This window comes from Mus caroli, unplaced genomic scaffold, assembly GCF_978045245.1.
Source record: "Mus caroli unplaced genomic scaffold, Mus_caroli_1 scaffold_9, whole genome shotgun sequence".
Taxonomy (NCBI): domain Eukaryota; kingdom Metazoa; phylum Chordata; class Mammalia; order Rodentia; family Muridae; genus Mus; species Mus caroli.
This window is the reverse complement of record NW_028227264.1, coordinates 121156287-121181918: the sequence shown is the minus strand read 5'-3', so window position 1 is coordinate 121181918 and position 25632 is coordinate 121156287. Positions and strand designations below refer to the sequence as shown.

At 46.8% G+C, this 25632-nt stretch overlaps 2 protein-coding genes across 5 annotated transcripts in view; both read left to right on the top strand.

The window, feature by feature from the left end:
* Positions 1-6615, top strand: part of Xpot (exportin for tRNA) — a 37825-nt gene extending 31210 nt beyond the window's left edge. For all 4 annotated transcript variants that reach the window (XM_029482160.2, XM_029482161.2, XM_021173649.3 and 1 more), the window contains 3 exons: positions 817-888; positions 3290-3346; positions 6014-6615. In XM_029482160.2, coding sequence (XP_029338020.1) covers positions 817-888; positions 3290-3346; positions 6014-6040 — 156 coding nt within the window. In that variant the 3' untranslated portion in view covers positions 6041-6615. The remainder of the gene's footprint in view (positions 1-816; positions 889-3289; positions 3347-6013) is intronic.
* Positions 6616-9482: 2867 nt separating this feature from the next.
* Positions 9483-25632, top strand: part of Tbk1 (TANK binding kinase 1) — a 36980-nt gene continuing 20830 nt past the window's right edge. Inside the window, exons 1-6 of the mRNA XM_021174318.2 lie at positions 9483-9586; positions 11929-12074; positions 17923-18063; positions 19264-19393; positions 22509-22690; positions 23739-23899. Coding sequence (XP_021029977.1) covers positions 11988-12074; positions 17923-18063; positions 19264-19393; positions 22509-22690; positions 23739-23899 — 701 coding nt within the window. The 5' untranslated portion in view covers positions 9483-9586; positions 11929-11987. The remainder of the gene's footprint in view (positions 9587-11928; positions 12075-17922; positions 18064-19263; positions 19394-22508; positions 22691-23738; positions 23900-25632) is intronic.

Genomic DNA, 25632 nt, shown 5'->3' with positions numbered 1-25632 from the left:
AGACACACCTACTGCTGTTCCTTTCGTTTTCTAAAGTACTAGGTTCAAAAATTTTTATAGCTGTTCTCTCAGAAATAACATTGCTAAAAAGGAAGTGTTTTTCAAAGTGTCCTGGGTTCCTTTGTGGTCACTGGGAACCAGCAAGACTTAGGGTTATTTTTGGCCTTCTCTCTCTTGCCCCCCCCACCCCCACCCCCAGTTTAGCACCCTTCTCCCAGAAGGAGGAATAAGCCACAACTGACTTGATAGGTTTTACCCACTGGGGAGCCAGGACTCCATCTGCCTGGCCTGGTCTGCGCTCATGCCCTCTGTCCTCTGCTTCCTGCTTGGCTGGAGAAGGGAAGTCAGCCGTTAGCCTAGGCCACTCAGAGGCTTCTCTCCATGCCCCCACGAGCTGCTCTGCTCGGTGACCAGGTGACAGGACCACCCTTCTCTGCTGGCCTTCACTACTCAGGAGGTTGTGGCTTTAGCCACAGGCTTTAGCAGTACTTAGCACTAATGTTAACAAGTACTGGATGCCTAGTGTTAACTCCACGAATTTACATTTGCCATGTGCTCTGTATTAACTACACAGTGCGTTATTTGTGTGTCATGTGCACAGGTACTTACTTACCACAGTCTTCAGATGGAGCCTGGGGGCTTGGAGCTTAGCTTGACTAAGTTGGTACAGAGTCAGGCTTCCAGCCCCCCGAGGCAGTGTGTGTTCTCCATCGTCATACTGTATTGCCTTTAAAGCATAGATGCCTTGTTCCTATCCCTTCTCCAGCATTACCAATGCCCAGAAAGATGATGGCTCAGTTCTCTTTTCATCCGCAGGGCCCTGAGTGTGTTCAGTATCTTCAACAAGAATATCTGCCCTCCCTACAAGTTGCTCCAGAAATAATTCAGGTACGAGCTCTCCTAAAGATGTTAAGACTTTATTAAATTTATTCATAAGTTTATAATTCTATTAAATTAATGCGAGTTTATACTTCAAATCTAAGTTTTAATTCAAGAAAGCCAGCTAGCATTCAGTTTGTCTTGCTGAGTAGCCTGGAGTCTAGACTTAGAAGTCAGCCATGAAACTGAATGGGAATAATGTTATGTTTTTAGTCTTACTAAACTCCTATACAAATTTAATTTCTTCCTATTCCGTAAGGGATAGGTCACAGTAATAGTAACATTGTCTGTAGCGGCACACGTTTTCCTTTTCTGTGTGCATGTGTTTTCATGGCATGTGTGCATGTGTGCACACATGTGGAGGCTGGAGGACAGCTTCAAGTGCCATCCTCAGGAGACAGTCAGTCTCTCACTGGCCTCTGGCTGCCCAGCCAGCCCCGGCTGCATCCTCCACAGGGTGTGGACATCACAGTGGCCTGCCTGGAACCACACTTGGCATACTTAGCACATTTATTGAGGTCTGAGGACTGCCCAAACCCGATGCTGCATACATTTGCACGTCACAGAAGGTGGAGCTTGTGTGTACAAATGCTACTTGTGTGTCGCTGTTTGGAAATTGTGAGAGATTGGGTGTGGCTACTTACGTTGTTACCTAGGAAGGTCCTGGATTTTGCTAACAAATTATTTTAAAAATCAGCATCATGAGGCTCAGTGGTCTAGAGCGCTGGTTGCCCTTGCTCAGAACCCAGGTTCACTTCCCAGCACCCACACGTGAGATCACAACCACCTATAACTCCAAACCTAGGGGACCAAGAGATAACCCAGATGGCCTCTAAGGGCTTGTGGACATAAACTCATGCAAGCACATACACATGAAAACAAATTAATTTTCTTAAAAATCAAAATTCATTATAGTCACTTTCTTTTCTGTGTGGTCACCCATGCATGCAGTCCCACCATTTAGGAGACTAGGGCAGGAGGATTGTCATGAATCCGAACAAACCTACCTTAGATCATCCAGTGAGTTCTGACCCAGCTGGGCTGCAGAGTGAACGTCTTTTGAAAAGCAGACAGAAGAAAAAGGAAGAAACACTGTAGCCCGCCAACAGAGATGACAGTATACGAAGAGTCTGTCTGTTGGTGTGCGGTTGAGTGATATCATGCTTGCTCGTCTACCATGTGCAAGACATGACAAAAAGAGAAGAAGGAAAGGGATAGGAGAGGGGGAACAAGCAAGACAACAGCACCAGGTGCAAGAGCTTCAGCCTGGGGTGATGTCTGTCGGGGTCTGATTGTTGGGGTCTGATTGTCGATCTGAAGTTCTGTTTTGAGATGGGTGCTTAGAAGGTTATCTGTATGTTGACACTTAGAGTAAATAGCCATGTTTTGTTAGATCCTGTGCAGTGGTTCATGCAGCTAGTGTCAGACTGAATCTAAATGTCAGCTGGCGTCAGACGCTTATGCGTAAAGGGGCCAACAGGATGACCGATCGGCCACCGAGCCCGAAAACTGGCTCACATGGACTCCCACATGTGCTTATTCTTCAACAGTGTTTGGCGGGTTTGTTCAGGTTCATTGCAATAAGAAGACACCACACAGGATGTAGCTTAACATTTTTTTTTATGTAAGTACACTGTAGCTGTCTTCAGACACCCCAGAAGAGGGCATCAGATTTCATCACAGATGATTGTGAGCCACCATGTGGTTGCTGAGAATTGAACTCAGGACCTCTGGAAGAGCAGTCAGTGCCCTTAACCGCTGAGCCGTCTTTCCAGCCCCTGTAGCTTAACATTTTTAAGTCTTGTGTACAGTGTTAAGGGCCAGTGTTGTGTTTATACAGCACTAGGTACATTAGACAGGTCCTTTTACATAATTAGGTACTGAGTTCTCTTTCCCAGGTCCTGGCAGCCACCCTACTACACTGTGATTCTATAGCTAACTGTTTTATTAGAGGCCTCATAAAAGTAGAATTGTGTCTTTTTTTCCCCCTTGGTCTTTCTGTGACTGGTTGTTTGATTTAGCACAATGTCCACAAAGTTTATCTGTGCTTGTTCTGTACAACAGGATTTCGTGTGTATGTGTGTGTGTGTGTGTGTGTGTGTGTGTGTGTGTGTGTTCATCCTTGTAGACCCTAGAGGTCCACCTTGGGTATCATTTCTCAGGAGCCGCCACCTGGTTTTTGAGACAGGGTCTCTCACTGGGACCCGCAGCTTCCTGTTCAGCTAGACATACTCGTTTGTGCAGAAAGACAGACACTGTAAGACCTGCTGCACACATACTGAACATTACTGTGCTAAGCGTGTAAAGCGGTTATGATATAAGATGTTTTTGTTAACTAACCATAATGTAATAAGAATACCACGGGCTTGTTTTAAATGGAGTTTCCTGTCTTCCCTTCCTTGTCACCCAGGAGTTCTGTCAAGCACTTCAGCAGCCTGATGCTAAAGTTTTTAAAAATTACCTAAAGGTAGGTAATTGGGAAATGGTCGTCTCTTTGGTAACCTTTGAGGACAACGTTTAACTAACTCACTCTGGAATGTCTTTGTTTAAGAAGATGTAACTGTAGAAGTTTTTGTGAATCTTCATGAAGTAAGCTCTTAGAAAAGATCTTTAAAATCAGATATTGGCACTAACTGTCTAATTCCTGAATATACTGGTATGAGAACAGTGTTTGGGCATTCCTTGTTGTATAGTTGTGTGATGTAAGTATGTGGGCACTAGAAGATGGAAGAACCAGGAAGGTTAGAAGACAGCGAGCTGTGTGTTCTTAAAGCACAGAGTCCAGCACCGCGTCTCAGCGCCTGAGAAAGACTTATGTAAGCAAACTGGAAAGCAGAGCCCCGGCCCGCATAGGAAACTTCTCAGTAACAGGTTACAAGTAAGTGGCTCCCTGGCTCAAGGTAGAAGAATTCTTAAATCAAGAGCTGGAGGTGGGTCAGTGGTAGAACACTGCCTAGCACATACAGTTCCTGGGTTCAATTCCTAGCATAGCGAAACACCCACAGCGAAACTAAATAGACGTTAGATAGCATTTGCCTTCCTTTCAGTTAAACGTTGTCTCTCGTTGGTTACCAGCATGAAGGAAGGATGTTTCTCTTAAATTTGGGAGAAGCATCCACAAAAACAAGGAAAGCATCCTCAGAAGTCGCTGAAGCCTTGCTTGGGGGGAGAGGGGGTTGCGGTGGGTCCTGCACTGCGGGCTTCTGCTGAGTCTGGCTACGTGTGCATCACACTAACAGAGGCTCGGCTCAGCTCTCAGTGACAACAGTTTCTTGGTATAGTACCTTATTTTTTTTTTCCTTTTATGAAACTTTAAAGTTCTTTATAAAATGCAGCAGTGGAAAACTAACAAATCGAATGTAAAGTTGGGAATGTTCGGTTCTGTGTGTGCAGACACATAAGCTGTGGGGTAACAATCAAAACGTAATCTTTCATAGATAGCCATTACATTTCTTTAAACTATTTCAATGCCAATGTGTATTCTATAAGAGAATAGCTTCCTAATTAAGTCGGTTTAGAAGAAGGTGCTGGTGTCACATTTTTTTTTATAAAAAATAAATTTTACATAGTGAAATACACCAAGTCTTTTTTGGAATTATTACAAAGAGCCTCCTTTTCCCACCTTAGTTTTTTTTTTTTTTTTTAAGAATTTTTTTTTTACATTATGTATATATAAGTATTCTATCTGCATTTACATCTGCATGACAGAAGAGGGGGCGGGCATCAGATCCCATTACAGATGGTTGTGAGCCACCGCGTGGTTGCTGGGAATTAACCTCGGGAAGAGCGTCCATTACCCATAATGGCTGAACCTTCTCCCCTGCTAGCATTTTTCTTGTGATTGGAAACGGTTTTTGTGCCCGTTGTGTCCAGAGTTGGCTGGTCACTGCTGACGGCTTCCGTTATTCTTTCTCAGTGTCCCTTCCCTTGTCCCAGCCAGGCTGACAGATCAGACGTTCCCTCGAGGGTTCACTGTTCTACAGGGCCTTCCTGGGAACTCTGTGTACCAAGGCGAGCTCATGTGCCTCCTCTGATACCAGACTACAGTTACTGCTCTTGTAAGAATCCCCTCTACTGTTCTCAGACCTGCTTTACCCCCAGCTCCTCCTCCGCTGGGGTCGCTGGCGCTGTCTCCGCTTACCCGTGCAGCTTGTGTTCTGTCCGCTTCATTCCGGAGATGGGGCAAATAGCGTGGCCAGGGGTGACTTAAGGCAGGGAGAGCTCACCCAGCCTCCAGGTCATGTCAGTCTTGAGGGCAGTCAGGACAGGAACTTGAAGCTAAAACCACAAAGGAACACGGCTTGCTGAATCATCACAGGCTAAAGCAAGCGTAGCTGGTTTTCCTACACAGTCCCAAACCACCTACGCAGGGAGTGGTGGTGCCCACAGCCGGCTGCTTCCTCTCCTATCAATTCAGAGTCAAGACATAGTCCCACAGACCAGTCCTCGATAGACAGGATGTCAGTCCCTTGGTCGTGATTCCTTTGGTGAACCTAGGCTATGTCAACAGTTGAAGCCAACTGAGAGGGATGGCTTCCTTTAAGGCTTTCTTTTAAGACAGGATCTCTCTTATGTAGCCCAGGGGAGCTTGGAATCCAGTGTCTCTCCCTTCAGCCTCATAGCTTTTGGAATCTCGGATGTGAGTCACAGTGCCCAGTTTTTCTGCATATAGTTTGTCAGGTGAATGCTGGCTCTTGAGGTCTTGGGCACATGCATATGGGCTAAGTGTCCCTGTCAGAGCTCACTGCCTGCTGTCTGCTATTTCTAGTGTGTACTTAGTTCACATCACTGGGTGTGGACTGCAGTGCTGGCCAGGGCCAGGCCTGACTGCTAGCCTGCTCTTTGATGGTCTTGAATATTGAACTGTAAATACCTACTGATCACCAAATAAACAGCAGCTCTTTGAAGGCTGAAGGCTTCAGTCTTTATCTTTGACTTTTTTTCCATTAAATTTAATTTTGTATTGTTAATTTTACTAGTAAATAGAAATCTTCCAAAAGCTATATCCTCTGACTGCTATTGCTTATAGCAATATTGGTTGTTACCAAAGAGTGACTAGCGATCCAGAAGCCTTGGGGGGGAAAAAAAACCATCCTGTCTTGACATGTGTGCTGTTACCATGCTTGTCTTCCAGGTGTTCTTCCAGAGAGCAAAACCCTAAGGACTGGACCTCCTGGCCCCTGTCATGATCAGGAACTCCTCCAGTTCATAATTCATAAAGAAGCAGTTTGTGTGTGTGTGTGGGTGTGCGTGCATGCACACCATCTACACTGGTCCTTTAGCATTGTTTCCAGCATATTGCGGTGTATGTGGGATTTTCTGTAAAATGGGTGTAATTTTTCCCTAAAAAAGGTATGTGACAACAAGAGACGTTGCCTGCATGCCGGTTTAAATTGTTTATGTAAAAATGCTGTTATAAGACATAGATTTATCCTAGTTCCTTAATTTTTTTCCTTTTATGAAACTTTAAAGTTCTTTATAAAATGCAGCAGTGGAAAACTGACTAACAAATCGAATGTAAAGTTGGGAATGTTCGGTTCTGTGTGTGCAGACACATAAGCTGTGGGGTAACAATCAAAACGAAATCTTTCATAGATAGCCATTACATTTCTTTAAACTATTTCAATGCCAATGTGTACTCTATAAGAGAATAGCTTCCTAATTAAGTCAGTTTAGAAGAAGGTGCTGGTGTCACACATTTTTTTATAAAAAATAAATTTTACATAGTGAAATACACCAAGTCTTTTCCGGAATTATTACAAAGAACCTCCTTTCCCCACCTTAGTCACACTGATTCCCACCTAGCAATCAGCAAATGGGAGTGTGGGTTCCTCATTTCACAGACTGTGCCCCGGAGGTCACTCACACATAGGTCTGTTGAGTCCTTTTTAAATGCAGCAAGAACCGACTCTGTCCAGCTGTGATGGGTTATAAAGCCCAGCGTCTTTCTATGATATTAGATGTCCTCAGAGCACAGCCCGCCCGCTTGGATGTGTTTGTTTGGTTTTGCCTTGAGACTGGGTCTCACTATACAGAACAGCCTGCCTCCCTGCTGCTGGGATTAAGCTGAGAAGCACCAAGTCTGACCACCCGTGTGTTGATGACTTGCAGTCAATTACTATGTGTGCTGCTTCGTGCGGCAGACAGGAGAAAGCCAGAAGAGCAGTTGTGTCGGCGGGCGCCTTGGGAAAGACAGATTGGAAGTCCAGCAACTCAGCTGCAGGCGCTTACACTGAAATCTAAGTCTGTATTGTAAATGCCAGCGACGGCCGACTTCTATCCCAAGCACTTCGCAAAAGCAGAGGAACGGAAAGGGGAAGGGCCAGGTTATGCTCAGCCACATAGTGAGTCTAAGGTCAGCCTGGACTGCACGAGAGTCTGTCTAGGAATGCAGTCAGTAAAAGCCTGGCGTCTGCTGCAGAGTATAGATTACTTAGTGGTCGAGGGCTTGCTTGAGGACCCAATTTCCATCCCTAGCACCACAGAACAGGGAGGGGACACAAGATTTCAGGAGAGATTTGTCTTCTTTTCCTCCTTGGCTGTGTGTTGTCCAAGGATATATATTTACTAAAATCTTTTTAAAGTGAATTTATATGTGCACATATGTGTGTGTAGGGGGTGGATAAGAACTGAATTATTTGAAGCAGGTAATTATATGAAACTGTATTATTCTACTCAGTATTTTGGCCAGGTCCCAGTCCCGGGTTGCAGGTGTTGACTGCCACCAAGGTTTGATATAGGATCCAAATTCAGGCCCCCATCTTGTCCATCGAGCACTTTGTGAGCTTGAACCCACGCCCCCCCCCCCAACCCAGAATCATTTTCTGATTTTTAACTCCAGAAGAGATAGCATTTTCCTTACATTATAAAATAAAAGCAGTGAAGTAAATTGACAGCTAAGGATCTCTATTTCATCTCTTGAACGATAAAAATAGTGAAGTATATATAGTACTTCTATAAATAACAATTTTTAAGAAATAGGTAAATGGGGCAGGTTTGGTGGCTTCTGCCTGTAATCACTGCATTCAGAGGGGGCCAAGGCCTGTTTCAAAAACAACAACAACCAAGACAGGCGAAACCAGGTGTTTCTTTGCTATGTAGGATCCTGTGCACTGTGGGAGAGGCCATACCATCTGTGGGGCCCAGCAGAATTGTACAAGTGTACAATTAGTGTGTAGCAGAGCACAGCAGTTATGAGCTTGTATAGCGAGGACTCTGGATCCAGATTTAAGTAGGTTCAAACACCACTTAACACCAGTAACCGATTTTAGGACCTTGAGCAAGTTAAATAACTTCTTCCTGCCTTGGTTTCCCCGTCAGAAATGGGGAGCAGTGGTAGCTACCTCGTAACTTGTAAAGAATCCAATGAATTAAAACACAGGTCTCAGTATTAGCTTGTATTCCTGTACTATCGAGTCCATACACGGCTCTCTAAAGCCCTACAGAGGGCTCACGTGTTTAGACCTGAAAAATCAGGACATGGAAATCAGAGCGTATACATAAGGAACTTAATTTTAATGTAATCATGTCTAATGATGCTCATCTTCATTCCTTGAGATTACCCAAGTCTGGCCATGACCAAGAAGCCTTTCCCTCATTGAGTACCTGATTTTTAAAAGCAAGCACCCAAATAATTCTCTCGGGGGAATCTCATTTGTTACAGGTGAGAAGACGGGGTTTTATGGTGCCTGAGTTAGTCCTGTGCCTGACCAGTGGTTGTTTCCGTCTCTGTGCTTGCTAATGGTTTCACAAGTGGCTTGACTTTTTTTAGAAGTATTATGTGGTATTTTACTGTGTATCACTTCTGTGGTAAACATGTGAAGTCCTTTGGCTTAGTCAAACTTCATAACTTTTGAACGTTGGGTTTTTTTGTTGGAAGAAACTTGGATGGATCTGTCATGTCATTAACAGAACTGAAATAGATTTTATTGTAAGACGTGCATTTGCTGTTAGAATGGTTTTGTTGCCTAAACTGTCTAAAATTCTAATAAAATAACTTTCTAAGAAGTCGTTGGAGTGGGTCTTTTAAAATCTCCATTGTGAGTTTGATGAAAACAAGTTAGGAGTGGGCAGAGATTCAGCTTCAGCCCCCTATCTGTTTCAGTCAAAGCCTCTGCCAGCCCTTAACCACTCTCCGCTCCGGTCCTCCGAGAAGATCTGCTCGCCCTGGGTCTGGAGGGTGCCTGAGGTAGAAAGAGGAATTTGGTGCATCGTGCTTCCGTGGAAGCAAATCCTTGTAAGGAATGCCTGCTTGAGCAGGACCTGATCATACAGCCGTTTACCTCTTAAGTTGTCAAGTTCAAAGCTTAAAGTCTCCAGTGTTACCATTTTCAAAAATAGAAACTGAAAGCGACTTAAGAGTACTGATGGCATGAACGGATACTTGCTTCACGCAGCAGCCAAGCGACGTTAAAACACAAACCCGCCCCATCTACTCTGCGAAAGCGATCGGCGGCCGGCCCGCTGTCCACGGGTGGCCGTGGGCGTCACCTCCTTGCCGCACGCGGGCCGCCCCGCACTCTCCCCTAGCTCCGCCCGCCCGCACTGGAGACTGCAGCCGGACGAGCTCGGCCGCCGCGGAGTACGCACGCGCAGGCGCGCCCCGCACTCGGTCACGTGCTCCGTGGCCCGGGCTGGCGAAGCCGGAAGTAGCCTGGGGCGCGAGAAGGCCCGGAGCCGCGGGCTGTACGCGGCGGACACTCGCGGGGTAAGAGGGGCGGGCGGAGGCCGGTGAGGGCGGACGGGGCCGGAGGGGCCTGGCGGGGCCGCGCCCAGGGGTCGGGGAGGCGGCGTGCTGAGTCAGCGCGGGGCCGCGGCCCCGGGAGCCCGCAGCCTCGCGCTGGCCCGGGATGGGCCCTGGCGGCCGCCCGGGCACCGGGGCTGCCCTGGCCGGAGTTGATTCGCCGCTCCCACCCTTGGTCCAGCTGCCGCCGGCGGCAGTTTTTAGACGGACTGGCGTTCCCGAGGGTTGACTCACCCGAGGATACCGGCACGAGACGTTTTTAATGCACACAGCGAAATGCAAACCCCCCTGTCTTCTCGTTCCTCTCCGACCTGCTGGATTTATTTCCCGGATCCATTCCCCTGGTGTTTTCTGTCAGGCGTCCCGAGACGGATTCTCCCCGAGAACTGTCAAAACCCGACCTTTCCCATTCCGGGACCTCTGCTATCTCCGGAGTAAATGGGTGACATAGAGGTAGAGTTGGGAAATCCTGGAACTTTTGTCCCTACACCATGTCACCAGACCTGTTTTATCCTCGGTAACTTTCGCTTTAAGCAATCAAAGGAAGTAGACTGCCTACAGAATCACAGATAACTTACTTGTTGAATGCCAGATAATACACTTGTCAGGATTTGGGGAGATTTACATAGCAAGCATCCGGTGGGTGTGCTGAGTCATGTTTTAGTCCCGAAGGGGTTCCTGGAAAAGTTTCAGACCATTACTATTGCGGACCCATCTTTTTATATTGGTATAGAGAGAGAGCTTTGTCTTATATATCTTGGCTGATAAATGTGTTTTCAGTTACCCACTAGAGACATATGCGCACTTGGTGATGATACTGTCCTTTACAGTTATTTAACAGCAGTGCAGCATCAGTTAGGGAAGGTTTCCCGTTACGTATTTGGGTTTGTCGCCCCTTAAATGGAGCGTAGTTAAGTGGTAAGTGCCTTTGTTGTTTTCTAAAAGGGTTCCTTTATTGCTTACTTCAAATAGACAGGTGGATGTACAATTCCTTATCTAAATTATATAGGTGATAAAATTCTAAGTATAAGTACTGTGTAAGAGATTGGCGAACCTTGGACTCTTGGGCATTTCCCATGACCCTAACTTGGAAGATCAGAGTTCTAGCTTACTGGAAATGGACTTGTTATCTGACCTCACAACAGGCTTAAAGGAGTCTGATCTGTCTGGTGTTTGTGCCATCTATTCGTTTGCATGGCCTTCTTGTGTTAAAAGTCAAGTCTTCAGTTGGTGCATCTTAGGACTTGGTAATATACACTTGGTGTGTGTATATACATCCTGTCCATTTAGAAGTAATGGAAATGACTACTTTTTGGCGGTTTTTACGTGTGTGTGTGTGTGTGTGTGTGTGTGTGTGTGTGCATGTGTGGGCGCGCAGTCTCATACATGCTGTGGCACAGATAGTCCACATGGGTTCCGGGAACTGAACTTAGGTTATCAGATTTGGCAGCACGCTCCTTTGCCCACTGAGCCATTTCACTGGCTCAGGAAAACCATCCTTAAACAGAATCAAAAGAGTTACTGGCTTTTCAAGAATAGTAACTTCTGTACTTTTCAGTTACAGTTTCTCTGTAGGTGAGATTTTGCCTTCTGGGACGATCCTGTAGTGGTGATGGTTTTCTGTGCTTCCCTAAGTTCTTTAATTTGTCTCCCAGCATGTGAGAGGCAAAGGCAGGAAAATTGCAGGTTCGAGTCCAACTTGGGCTTGCGAAGAGACTCTAGGTCAAAATTTTTTTTTTGTAAATCAGGATTAATCTTTTAGAGCAATTGGAGGAGATAGTCAATATTATTTTGTCAGAGACAGTACTAGACAATAAAGGGATGTTTCTTACAGCTCTGTGATATAAATTAAATTGAATATATGAAATAAAAGCCAAACATGAGGGATGGAAGTGGTTGGGAACACTTGCTACTCTCACAGAGGGTGGGCTTGAACTCCCAGCACCCACAGCAAATGGGTCACAACATATAATTCCAGCTCCCAGGGATCTGACTCACACCCTCCAACATCATGGGCACAGACTCAAATACTCATATCCAATTCTTTTTAATTTGAAAAAAAAAAAAAAAGCCAGCTATACCTGTAACTCACCATTCAGGAGGCTAAGACTGGTCAGACGGAGAGCTGAAAGCCGGGCTGGGAAGGTTGGGAAAACACTATCTCCAGAGCGGAACAAGAATGATGGAATATATGTGGTTCACTGTTGCTGCCGTATTGCTGGGAACATACTGCACTTCAGTCTAACAGATACTGGGCAGTCCTACTTCAGGCTAACCGTGGCTCACACTCGTTATTTCCTTAACAGCATACATGCAAATCTCTTCTTCCCCCTTATCGTGAGGAGAAGCGCCTAAACAAGCCGAGATGCAGAGCACCCCCAACCATCTGTGGCTCCTGTCTGACATCCTAGGCCAGGGGGCCACTGCAAATGTCTTCCGAGGAAGGCATAAGGTAGGTCCAGTGCTGCCTGTCAGGCTCATCTCGACCTGGTACTGTCTTCTGACAAGCACGCTGAAGTCCAAAGAGAAGGGATTTTGTGGGTTTGTGATTAAGATTTAGCTTGTTTGGGGCGGTGAACACCTGCCTACCTAGTGGTGCTAGTTTCTGAGTTTACAGAATGGAAAAACACTGGAAGAGACTGGACAGTGTTTCCCACCTGCCTTCCTGGTGTGACATGCAGTGGAGGGAGGCATGACCGACAGGCAGACAGGCAGACAGGCAGATGCCCAGAGTTAAAGGAGCCCACTGGTGATTCGCATCTCTAAATAGCACCATCCAGGGTGGATTGGAGGTGGAAGGCTGTGTTGTATTGTAGTACGAGGCCGTCTGCAGCTGGTAAGAATGGGGGTGGGATTGAAGGGTTGCTCCTGGCAGCATGGCAAGAACCCACAGCATCCTGGTGAATTCTGTAGTGGAGGCTGAAAGTAAAGCCAACTAGAGTAGCCAGGCAGAGATAGATAGCGCACAACTTCAATCCCAGCGCTCAGGAGGCAGAGGCAGGCAGGTCTCTAAAGTGCGAGTTCCAGAACAGCCTAGCCCACATAGAAGAACCCTGTCTTTAAAAGAAACAAACAAACAAAAACTAACAAAAAAAAGGTAACTAGAATTGTTTAAAATGAAGAAATTGAAGATAAATGTGAAGAGAGTTGGAAAGGGACAGCGTAGGAACCCCTTTTTCCAGGTAAAATACTGACTTTTCTCCGGCGCCAGGAACGTGTTTGAGGGTGAGTTTTGTTTGGAGCCCTGTTCTTATTTTCCAACACGGGAACACTGAACATGTTCTGAGCAGTGGGGAGGGGAGGCGCTCTTCTGTTTTCCTGTGGCTTTGAGATTGTCACTGAGACAGCAGGCATGGGCAAGGGGCTCCTTCCTCTGGGGAGCAAATACGATTGTAAGCAGCTGTGTGGCTCATAAAGCATGAATCATACATGTCACATGCGGTTCTAGCAGTTTCCTCTTTGTTCCGGAACTGCCCCCAGGCTCCGGGGCCTTCCTCACGTTCACTTCCACTATTCCTGGGGGTTTCTTTGCTAGAAATTGCTATTTGTTTGTGAACAACAGAATTTAGTGTTAACACATCTAACCTTCTGTCTTCCTTTGTTCCAAATTACCATAATGGTTACGTGGTACGTGTCAGGCACTGTGGGGGCTGGAGTACTTAGGTATAACCAATGCCAGTCCCTGCACGTGACAGGTTTGATTTGGTATCGAGGTGGCTTTGGAGAGGATGTAAGTTGGAAACAATGGCAGTCAGTAGCTGTGACTTGGCTGACATGTTTAGAACGATGGCATTATGGGATAGTTTATGTTTCCTGTCCTTTCCCCTGCTTGGCTACTCAGTGTCCTTCATGTGAGTGCCTAGACGGAAGTGGTAGATCTTCAGAAATGTTTGCTGATTGAAAGAATAACTGGTCTTAGTGATAGCAGTGTTGGCTTCAGGTATTTAAGACTGCACCAGAAGGCAGAGTGTGAGGCGTGGGCTGGAGATGGCTCAGAAGTTCAGAGTACACAACTGCTGGTGCACAGGACCTGATTCTGCTCCCAGCACCCGTGTCACGTGGCTCACAGCAGCCTGTAAGTCCAACTCCAGGGAGATATGATGCTTCTGCCCTCCACAAACACCTGCAATCACTGGATACACAGACAGACAAGTACCCATGGCTAGAAACACGAACACTAGGCTGGAGATCTGTCTCCGTGGTTAGAGCAGTGGCTGCTCTCACAGAGTACAGGGTTTGCTAACCAGTGCCTACCCACGTGGTGGTTCCCAGTGGGCTGTACGGAGTTACAGAAGAGCTTATGCTTTCTTCTGCCGTTAAAGAACACCAGCAAACACACAATGCACAGACATACATGCGGGCAAGATACCCGTGTACATAAAATACATATAATAATAAAAAATTAAAGTAAAAATAAACCTTTTTTAAAACTTTTTTTTAATCTTACTTTCCTTTAGTTGTTTAAAAAAATTATTTTTGATCATGATATTCAACGTGTCCATAAATATACTGCCATTCAAAATATATTGCTTATTTAATCTTTAAGACTTTCATTTATTAATGTGTGATGTACGTGTGCAGACACGCTGCCGTGACATACATGCTGGAGGTCAGGAGCCAGCTTTCAATAGTCAGTTCTTTCCTGTTGGTTCTGGGGATCGAACTCTGGCCCTCAAACGTGCATGGCAGGTGCCTATATCCTGAACCATCTGGCTGTGCTCCTTAACCGAGTCCTTCCAGAGTTGCCATGACTACCATTGTATGGGATGGAGTACCTGGATGTGACAACCTGGGACAGGTGAAGAGGCGTGGCCTGTAGGAAGGTTTGCTGATCATGCAGATCTTTACATGTAGTTCATGTAACTTTGACTTGTGACAGAGAATGGTGGGTGACTGCAGGTGTCATCCCACAGGTGTGATAACTGCAAACCTTTCCGGAATGCAGACCCTGATTATCCTGGGTGCTTCGCAAAAAGGTTTTGTTTCCCCTGCTAGCTCCTCTGCCAGAGAACTCCTGTTTGAGGGGTGAAATGGCTTAGCAGGTCAAGTGTTACCAAGTGTAACAACCTAAATTTAATCCTCAAGTCATACAAGGTGGAAAGAGAAAAGTGACTATTACATACTGCTATCTGACCTCTACCCATGCGCTCACACCCTACATACCCACGTAATAAAGTAAATGTAACAAAAACATCTATGTTAGACAGAGTTTGAGACAGTTACAAGGAAATAGACATGTCTTAGGATTTGGTGTGACCTGGGCTGTGATATCATTTAGAGACAGGCGTCTTCCAATACCGATATAGAGAGATAAGTTGTTAACAGCAGGTAGATTCACAAGCATGTGGGAGAAGAGGAAGGTGACAGACTCTGTGCAAGGTGAAGCGCAGTACAGAGAGAGGTCACCCTGGGAAATAGGGGAAACTGAGGCTGAATGCCAGCCGTGGGGTCGGGGGCTTGCTGGCCCCAGGGATTGAGAGGAAGTGGATGAGCCTGGAAGAGCTTAGAGCAAGGCGGAGTTTGTCGTGCTAAAAGGCCATAGTTGTGTGTTGGGATACTGCGTGTAGTCATCTGCTCGGTCCACTGTGACCCACGGTGGCATGATCTAACCAGGAAGTCCACTTGGACCTCCATTCTCAGAGGCCTCCTTACAGACACACGTTAGCAAAGCTAGTGAAAAAAAATGCCAAAAATTGCATTATTTTGCTAACGTTGATAAAATGTTTGTAGGTTGAGTATAATTTTCCATCTCTTTGCTTGTATGTGAATGTTTGGCTCTGGGAAATCCTTGGAGTTTCAGTTTCAGTTTGTTCTCTAGAAGAGGTTGCCCTTTGATATTAGAGCTGTCACAACCTGTGTGATATTAGCTTCTGCAACCTATGTGACTGCCTTTGAGCAGTGTGTCCATTTGTAAGTTCTGCTTGTAGTGTAGGAGACGGTGACTTTTGGAGAATCCATTCTTTACCTTTGGTGGATCTGGGAGCTTGGTCGAGGGATAAATACATAAAAATTATTTATGTGTGAGAGGATACACTCAGGCTGAGGGTGTGTGCTGAGAGGGTACACTCAGGCTGAGGGTGTGAGTGCTGAGAGGATACACTCAGGCTGAGGGTGTGTGCTGAGAGGATACACTCGGACTGAGGGTGTGTGCTGAGAGGTTACACTCGGACTGAGGGTGTGTGCTGAGAGGATACACTCAGGCTGAGGGTGAGTGCTGAGAGGATACACTCAGGCTGAGGGTGTGAGTGCTGAGAGGATACACTCGGGCTGAGGGTGTGTGCTGAGAGGATACACTCGGGCTGAGGGTGTGAGTGCTGAGAGGATACACTCAGGCTGAGGGTGTGAGTGCTGAGAGGATACACTCCGGCTGAGGGTGTGAGTGCTGAGAGGGTACACTCAGGCTGAGGGTGTGAGTACTGAGAGGGTACACTCAGGCTGAGGGTGTGTGCTGAGAGGATACACTCGGGCTGAGGGTGTGAGTGCTGAGAGGGTACACTCAGGCTGAGGGTGTGAGTACTGAGAGGGTACACTCAGGCTGAGGGTGTGTGCTGAGAGGATACACTCGGACTGAGGGTGTGTGCTGAGAGGTTACACTCGGACTGAGGGTGTGTGCTGAGAGGATACACTCAGGCTGAGGGTGAGTGCTGAGAGGATACACTCAGGCTGAGGGTGAGTGCTGAGAGGATACACTCGGGCTGAGGGTGTGAGTGCTGAGAGGATACACTCAGGCTGAGGGTGTGAGTGCTGAGAGGATACACTCGGGCTGAGGGTGTGAGTGCTGAGAGGATACACTCGGGCTGAGGGTGTGAGTGCTGAGAGGATACACTCAGGCTGAGGGTGTGAGTGCTGAGAGGATACACTCGGGCTGAGGGTGTGTGCTGAGAGGATACACTCGGGCTGAGGGTGAGTGCTGAGAGGATACACTCAGGCTGAGGGTGTGAGTGCTGAGAGGATACACTCGGGCTGAGGGTGTGAGTGCTGAGAGGATACACTCAGGCTGAGGGTGTGAGTGCTGAGAGGATACACTCAGGCTGAGGGTGTGAGTGCTGAGAGGATACACTCAGGCTGAGGGTGAGTGCTGAGAGGATACACTCAGGCTGAGGGTGTGAGTGCTGAGAGGATACACTCAGGCTGAGGGTGTGAGTGCTGAGAGGGTACACTCAGGCTGAGGGTGTGAGTGCTGAGAGGGTACACTCAGGCTGAGGGTGTGTGCTGAGAGGGTACACTCAGGCTGAGGGTGTGAGTGCTGAGAGGATACACTCGGGCTGAGGGTGAGTGCTGAGAGGATACACTCAGGCTGAGGGTGTGAGTGCTGAGAGGATACACTCGGGCTGAGGGTGTGAGTGCTGAGAGGATACACTCAGGCTGAGGGTGTGAGTGCTGAGAGGATACACTCAGGCTGAGGGTGTGAGTGCTGAGAGGATACACTCAGGCTGAGGGTGTGTGCTGAGAGGGTACACTCAGGCTGAGGGTGTGAGTGCTGAGAGGATACACTCAGGCTGAGGGTGAGTGCTGAGAGGATACACTCAGGCTGAGGGTGTGAGTGCTGAGAGGATACACTCAGGCTGAGGGTGTGAGTGCTGAGAGGATACACTCGGGCTGAGGGTGTGTGCTGAGAGGATACACTCAGGCTGAAGGTGTGTGCTGAGAGGGTACACTCAGGCTGAGGGTGTGAGTGCTGAGAGGATACACTCGGGCTGAGGGTGTGTGCTGAGAGGATACACTCAGGCTGAAGGTGTGTGCTGAGAGGGTACACTCAGGCTGAGGGTGTGTGCTGAGAGGATACACTCAGGCTGAGGGTGTGAGTGCTGAGAGGATACACTCAGGCTGAGGGTGTGAGTGCTGAGAGGGTACACTCGGGCTGAGGGTGTGAGTACTGAGAGGGTACACTCAGGCTGAGGGTGTGTGCTGAGAGGATACACTCAGGCTGAGGGTGAGTGCTGAGAGGGTACACTCAGGCTGAGGGTGTGAGTGCTGAGAGGGTACACTCAGGCTGAGGGTGTGAGTGCTGAGAGGGTACACTCAGGCTGAGGGTGTGTGCTGAGAGGATACACTCAGGCTGAGGGTTTGAGTGCTGAGAGGATACACTCGGGCTGAGGGTGTGTGCTGAGAGGATACACTCGGGCTGAGGGTGTGTGCTGAGAGGATACACTCAGGCTGAGGGTGTGAGTGCTGAGAGGATACACTCGGGCTGAGGGTGTGAGTGCTGAGAGGATACACTCAGGCTGAGGGTGTGAGTGCTGAGAGGGTACAGGTTGCCAGGGTTTAATCACTGTCTCCTTCTTCTTGTTGTCTTTTAGAAAACTGGTGATCTCTATGCTGTCAAAGTATTTAATAACATAAGCTTCCTTCGCCCAGTGGATGTCCAAATGAGAGAATTTGAAGTGTTAAAAAAACTCAATCACAAAAACATCGTCAAGTTATTTGCTATTGAAGAGGAGGTAAGCACTCAGGCTGGCCGCTGTGCTGTGTCCCCTGCTCAGAAGACAGGGCCTCGCTGAGGGCTACAACCACCACAGGACCTGTGGCTCTTGTGACCTAGTGTTGTACCCACAGCACTTCTCTAATGCAGAGAGAATAGGAAGGAAGTGTCACTAGAAAGAGAGCTGTCAAATTTAGTCACTTGTAGGGAGGCATCTGTAACCCCAGCACTTGGGAGACAGAGGCAGGCTGATCTCTGAGTTCCAGGACTGCTAGGGCTACAGAGAAACCCTGTCTCAAAAAACAAACAAACAAAAAATCAGTTGCTTGTGTTAGTTATGCAGAAAAGGAAAAGAAAAGAAAAGCTAACTGAAGTAAAATTCCCATAATTATAGAAAGAAAGAATGGTTCAGCACTGAAGAGAACTTGCTGATCTCCCAGGGGACTGGGTTCAGTTCCCACACCAGGCCTTTCAGACTAGGACTCCATTTGTTTGTTTGTTTTTCGGAGCAGGGTTTCTCTGTATAGCCCTGGCTGTCCTGGAACTCACTCTGTAGACCAGGCTGACCTCGAACTCAGAAATCTGCCTGCCTCTGCCTCCCAAGTGCTGGGATTAAAGGCGAGCGCCACCACGCCCGGCAGACTCCATTTCTTGAAGTAAAAGTCTTTATTGTAAGGAGAGTTGTCCTATGTATGTTGTGAAAAAAAAAATTAATGCTACCACCATGATCTTATGGTTGAGATTAGTTTCCACACAGACTGAACTTTAGTTTATAAGTGATATGATCCATCTACATATGAAGATTTATGTTTTATTTGTATGTGTATGCTCACGTGTGTTCTAGGGCTGAGGGAGAACAAGACAGTGATGGAGCCCTAAAGCTGGGCTTGTATGAGCCACCCTGTGTGGTGCTGGGCTTGTGTGAGCCACCCCGTGTGGTGCTGGCACCTGAGCTCAGGTCCTCTGGAAGAGCAGCCAGTGCTCATAACTGCTGAGCTATCTCCAGCCCCAACACCCCAACTTTATTTCCTGGAAGTCTGGCAGCCATTGTTCCACAACTGTAGCACTGTCTCAGTCCCAGTGAACAGGTTCACAGTAACTATCACTGTAGCGTGTGCTGCACTTGAGTGGGGTCGGGTGGGCAGATCCTGCCTGGAGTCAGCTTTGGTCTTGTCGGATTTCCTGTTGATTCTCAAGTAGTGACCTTTTTCTTTTCCAGACAACAACAAGACATAAAGTGCTTATTATGGAATTTTGTCCCTGTGGGAGTTTATACACTGTTTTAGAGGAGCCGTCCAATGCTTATGGACTTCCAGAATCAGAATTTCTAATTGTTTTACGAGATGTGGGTATGTTTATATGGTTTTATATATGTGTTTGCTCTATGGGTTCACACGTGCATGTATTAGTTAAAGATACAGAATGAAAAAATCATTTCCTACATTCAAAACAAAAAGTTTTTACTCAATGTTTCCTTAGAAACCACACTAAAAGCACAGGTGCCTAGAAGAAAGAGTTGGTAAGTTGGACTTTAACAGCATTAAAGACTTACTGCAGGGCTAGGTCAGGGCCAAGCCGTAGAAACCACTGGCTGCTCTTCCAGAGGACCCACACTTTGAATTCCCAGCACCCACAGGGCAACTCACCACCATCCATACTTTAATCCCGGAAGCCAGTGGTCTTCAGTGGCCTCCACAGGCACAAGGCATTTAGTGTACAGATATTCATGCAGGCAAAATACACATAAATAAAATAGAATTTTAAAACCACAACTTATTTGACATCTTAACTGAATAGCGAGCCCATAAAGCAGAAAGTGTTTGCAGATGACACATAATACGTGTTGTCCAGGCACCTGTCCAAAGGACAGTTCTAGAGTTTGTCAAAGGGTTTAACAAATTAGAATTTTGACCAGACACTTGTCAAAAATAATAAGGACAGACAAGTGTCTTAAACAGTACTCATCATCGTTGATTGCTACGGCAGTTCTAATGAGAAGCCCCTTCCTACCATGAAGAGGGACAGATCAGAATAACAAGCGAGCGCTGGCAGGAGTGGAGAAGTGGCTCTGCCGGGCGTCACCGTGGGGTTGTAACACGACCCTTTAGAGCGCAGCTCAACAGCTCCAGAGACTAAATATAAAATAACTCTACTGTGGCAATCCTGACAGGCATGCCCCCCAAATTAAAACACATCCACACAAAATTTTACATATTTGTCTATTGACGCACTGTTCAAAATAGCCAAAAAATAAAATAAAACCAGGACAGCCCAAATATCAACTGACACATAGATTAAGATATTTTATATCCATATAATGGAATATTACTCCTTCATGGTAGAAATGCAGCCACAAGCCGGGCGTGGTAGCGCACGCCTTTAATCCCAGCACTCGGGAGGCAGAGGCAGGCGGATTTCTGAGTTCGAGGCCAGCCTGGTCTACAAAGTGAGTTCCAGGACAGCCAGAGCTACACAGAGAAACCCTGTCTCGAAAAACCACAAAAAAAAAAAAAAAGGCAGCCACGTGCGGTAAGGCAGGCCCATATTTCCAGGACTTGGGAGGTAGAGGCAGATTATTGTAGTTTGGTTTTTGTTGCTGTATTAAACACCAAGACCAAAAGTACTGGGGAGGGAGGCTTGGCTTACGTTTCCTGATCACAGGCCTCAGTGAGGGAAGCCAGTAGGAACCAATACAGACTGCGGAGGAACACTGCCGATCCCCCTCTCAGATGCCTTTTCAATCACTCTCCTATAGCTCTCAGGGCAGCACTGCCCACAGGGGACTAGGCCCTTCCACATCACTCAGTAATGGAGATATCACAGACATGGCTAAAGGTCAGTCTGAGGGAGGCCTGTACCTCCTGAGGTTCCCTCTGCCCACTTGACTCTAGTGTGTGTCAAGTGGGCAAGAACCAACCACACATACATACAAAGCATAAATATATCCCTTAATTAAAAGTAAAACATGAAATCTTGGCACATGCTAAAATGAGGTTGAATCTTGAAAGGATAGAAAATGGAAGAAGAGGAGACAGAAGATGAGAGTATCATAGTCCCAGCCACTTAAGTCCAGCCAGCCCAGAGGCAAGAAGCAGAGTCTGACGGTGCCTATAGGCCAGGTAGCAGTGTTGTGCTGTTAGAAGTGACAGTTGTACAACTCTATTAAAAATTATTGAATGGTACACTTCTTAAAATGGATGGCAAGGTGTGTGTGTGTGTGTGTGTGTGATAGTAAACCTGTAAACCTTCTATTTTTAAAAGACAAGTGAGGGGGCTGGTGAGATGGCTCAGTGGGTAAGAGCACCCGACTGCTCTTCCAAAGGTCCAGAGTTCAAATCCCAGCAACCACATGGTGGCTCACAACCATCCGCAACAAGATCTGGCGCCCTCTTCTGGAATGTCTGAAGACAGCTACAGTGTACTTACATATAATAAATAAATAAATCTTTAAAAAAAAAAAATAAATAAAATAAAAGACAAGTGAAAGCTGGGCGTGGTGGCTCACGCTTTTAATCCCAGCACTCAGGAGGCAGAGGCAGGCGGATTTATGAGTTTGAGGCCAGCCTAGTCTACAGAGTGAGTTCCAGGACAGCCAGGACTACACAGAGAAACCCTGTCTGAAAAAACCAACCAACCAACAAACAAACAAACAAAAAAGACAAGTGAAATAATACCTTCTCAGAAAGAAATGAGTCCAATGTTTGAGGAGGCAAAGATGGCAGTGTGCCCCAGCGATCTCAGCTGATGCCCTGCCCATCGGCTCCACAGCTCAGCTGCAGTGGTGCCAGTGCCTTTGCCCTTGAGAGAAGGACATAAACTGACCAGGGCTACCATAGGAAAGAAACATCTTTATAGATCACTGTGTGCCCCTTTTGCTACTCGTTATTTACTGTTTTCTATGTTGAAGCCAGTTTGTTTCTTGTCTCATTTTTCCCCCAAGTAAAGAAAATGTAAAACAAGAGCTGGGTAAGGTGGTACTCAGCTTTAACCCCAGAGGCAGAGGCAGGAGGATCTTTGTGAGTTCAAGGTCAGCCTGGTCTACAAATGAGTTCCAAGACAGCCAGAGTTGTTGACTCAAAAACAACAACAAAGAAATGTAAAACTGGTAAAAGATGGACGTCTGTCAGATCTGTCTGTCACAAAAGTAGGTCAGGAGGTCCTGGCCTCAAGACTGTGTTCTAATCACCCAATAGTTATCAAAGACAGCACACTTCTGTGGGCCATAATTGTTACTAAAACTCCTTGTGGTTGAAACCTAAGATTGTTACACACTTGTGCCTGAGGAGTGTGAGTGTGAGTGTTTGTACGGAGGGAGGAATCTGTTTCTCAGAATAGAAGGACTTCAAGCCAACTCGTACAGAAAGTTGGGTTTGAATTTGATTGTGTCCTGTCCATGAGTTTGAGACGCGTATGCAAACGGAGGCCTACATTGTGATGCCCTTTGTTTTGTACCTATTGCTGAAGTGGGTGGGATGAATCATCTCCGAGAGAACGGCATAGTGCACCGAGATATCAAGCCAGGCAACATCATGCGCGTCATAGGGGAGGACGGCCAGTCTGTATACAAACTCACGGATTTCGGCGCCGCTCGAGAGCTGGAGGACGATGAGCAGTTTGTGTCTCTGTACGGCACAGAAGAGTACCTGGTAAGCCACATGCTATGGCTGGTTTCATTTTAATAACCTGAGAGGCACATTATACGTGGAGTTGCTGGTCACAAGCCTATAAGGCATTACATAATTTTTATGATGGAGGTTCTGTTTTCTGATCCGATGGATATGGTGCATAATAAGGAACTTTGGAATTGATTTCTAACTACACTGTCACTTTCTATTGGGCAGGCTCAGATGTTGTCCCAGTTGTGGTGACTCAGGGCTTTGATCCCAATACTTGAGAGGCAGAAGCAAGAGAATGGGTACAAGTTCAAGGCTAACCAGATCTACATAGATCATTCTGGATCAGCCAGGGCTAAATAGTGAAACTGTCTCAAAACAAATCTACAAAAAAGCCAGCAGTAAAATTTCTTGATTGCTTTACAGTTTATACTAGATCAATGGATTTGTTTTGTTTATTTTTATTTTATGTGCATTGATGTTTTACCTGCCTGCATGTCTATGTAAGTGTCATGAGCCCCTGGAACTCAAGTTTCAGACATTTGTGGACAGCCATGCGGGTGCTGGGAATTCAACCTGGGTCTTTCGGGAGAGCAGCCAGTGGTTATAAGCACTGAGCCGCCTCAGCCCCAGTGCAGTGGGCCTGTCTGCATTAGAAGAAGAGGCACCGAAGACTTTAGAAGCCTCTGGATAGGGAAGGCCCGTTTGGGCTCAGTACAGTGAGGAGAGAATGCTTGGATGGCGTGCAGCAAATTAGGTCATTGCTACAAAGGAGGATGGGGTCTGTCTAGAGTTTATGAGCTTACATTCTTATTACATGTATGTACTGGGGAGATGCTGGTCCTCTGGTGCCCCTGTAAGAGTCAGGACAGCTCCTGGCAGTCACTGCTCTCCTTTCACCATGTAGGTCCCAGAAATTGAACTCAGGGGTCATGAGACTTACTTACTGGCACCTTTACCCACTGAGCTATCTCCCCAGCCCAAATGAGTCTTTTGAGAATGGAAGAGTGAAATTACTAGGAAAACATGATAGGACTTTAACATTGTTGAATAAGTCGTCAGCTCCTGCTATTCTCTTCAGCATCCGGACATGTATGAAAGGGCAGTGCTAAGAAAGGACCATCAGAAGAAGTACGGGGCTACCGTTGATCTGTGGAGTGTTGGAGTGACATTCTACCATGCAGCCACGGGGTCGCTGCCGTTTAGACCCTTCGAGGGGCCTCGGAGGAACAAAGAAGTGATGTAAGCACCTCTGCGCCTGCCCTTAGACGGGGTTTCTGATGTGTGTGTGTGTATCATCTTGTTTATCCAGATGTGTGAGCAGATGAAATTGATGAAAAGTGGCTTTTCTAATACTTTAATTCATGTGTATAAATTGTTTTCCTGCATGTGTGTCCCTGTACCCAGTGCCTGAAGAAGCCAAAAGATTGATTGCCTGAAAGTGAAGTCACAAATGCTTGTGACTGTCATGGTGCTGGGAACTAAACCCAAGTCTGTGCAAGATGAGGCAGTGCTCTTAACTGCTGAGCCATCTCTGCAGCCCCACAGTGTTATACGCATTTATATGCCTCCGTACTGTTGGAGATATGATCAATGCACAAAGTCTTGAATAGTAAACAAAAAAATCAAGGAAAAGATAGACTTGTGGAGTGAAGTTTATTGTGTGATTCATCTGAACACTGTGTGTTAGGGTCGTTGCTGCTGTGACCAAAGGCAGCTTGGGGAGAAAAGGGTTTATTTCATCTACAGCTTGTTCAGGGAAGTCAGGGCAGGAGCTGATGCAGAGGCCATGGAGGAGTGCTGCTTACTGGCTTGCTCCTCCTGACCTGCTCAGCCTGCTTTCTTAACCATTCAGGACCACCTGCCTAGGGCTGACACCACACCAGTGGGCTAGGCCCTCCCTTGTTAGTTCTTAATTAAGACAGTGCCTCACAGGTTTTCCTGTAGTCGTCTTCGGGGAGGCATTTTCTCTACTAAGATCATGTCTAGGTTTGTGTCACGGTGACCAAAACCAGCCAGCACACTGTGCTTCATTTTATTTCAAAAGAAATTGACAGAGCAACTGTGCCCCAGCCTCCTGAGTGTGGAGTTGTGCGCGTACATTTTGAATCACATACCCAGCTTCCCTGGGGCATGTGATTGAAAGTAATCACAACTGTAAAACGGAGCCTTTCTGTCATCTCAGAAAACTGAGGAGAAACACATTTCTCCTTTAACATTATCTGAGGAAGCGGATGAAACAAGGTCCTGTGGTGCATTGGCTTTTGCTAAAGCTTGAACATTTGCATGTGTGCTGGTGAACACAAGGTGTCTGAACATGGACTGATTGCACTAAGATGGTGCAGTGTCAGCCTGAGCTTGCTTTACAGCTGTGCCCTTTTTATTAAACCTCTTCCTTAGCAAGGCCAGGCCCCCTTTGTTTCCTCATTAGATATAAGCTGTACCCTCCAGGCACGCGCTTCTGTTCTCATAGATGCATTTTAAAGCACTGACAACTTACGCTACTCTAGAATGGATGAGAGCGAGTGTGGCTTGTAAGAAAGAAAACGTGACTCACAAGCCACCTGATGACTCTGTGATCGCTCTGCGCATATGTTAGTGGGAGGTCTTTTTTTGTACAGTCACCTCTGTGCAAGGACTGATGGTAGATGTTCATGGTGTGGTGTCATTATCAGTGGCTGGAGGGGGTGCACCCCTCTCCTGTCCAGCCACGTTGCTCAGCGTGTGAGCTCAGTATGCATCCCATCAGCATGGATTAAGGTTCACAGGAGAAGCCTGTAGGGATGAAACTTGTGAAGAATTCTCGCAGCCCAGCAGTGCCATCATTAATCCTCCTCACTTGTGTCTGGGCGGTAGCCCCACGCCTCCGTTTACTCCTCTGTAACTGGATCCTGCAAGGATGAGCACACCTTCCTTTCCGCCTCAGTTTCTTTTTTCTAAAAAACATCTCTTGAGGCAGAAACTACAGCCGCCTG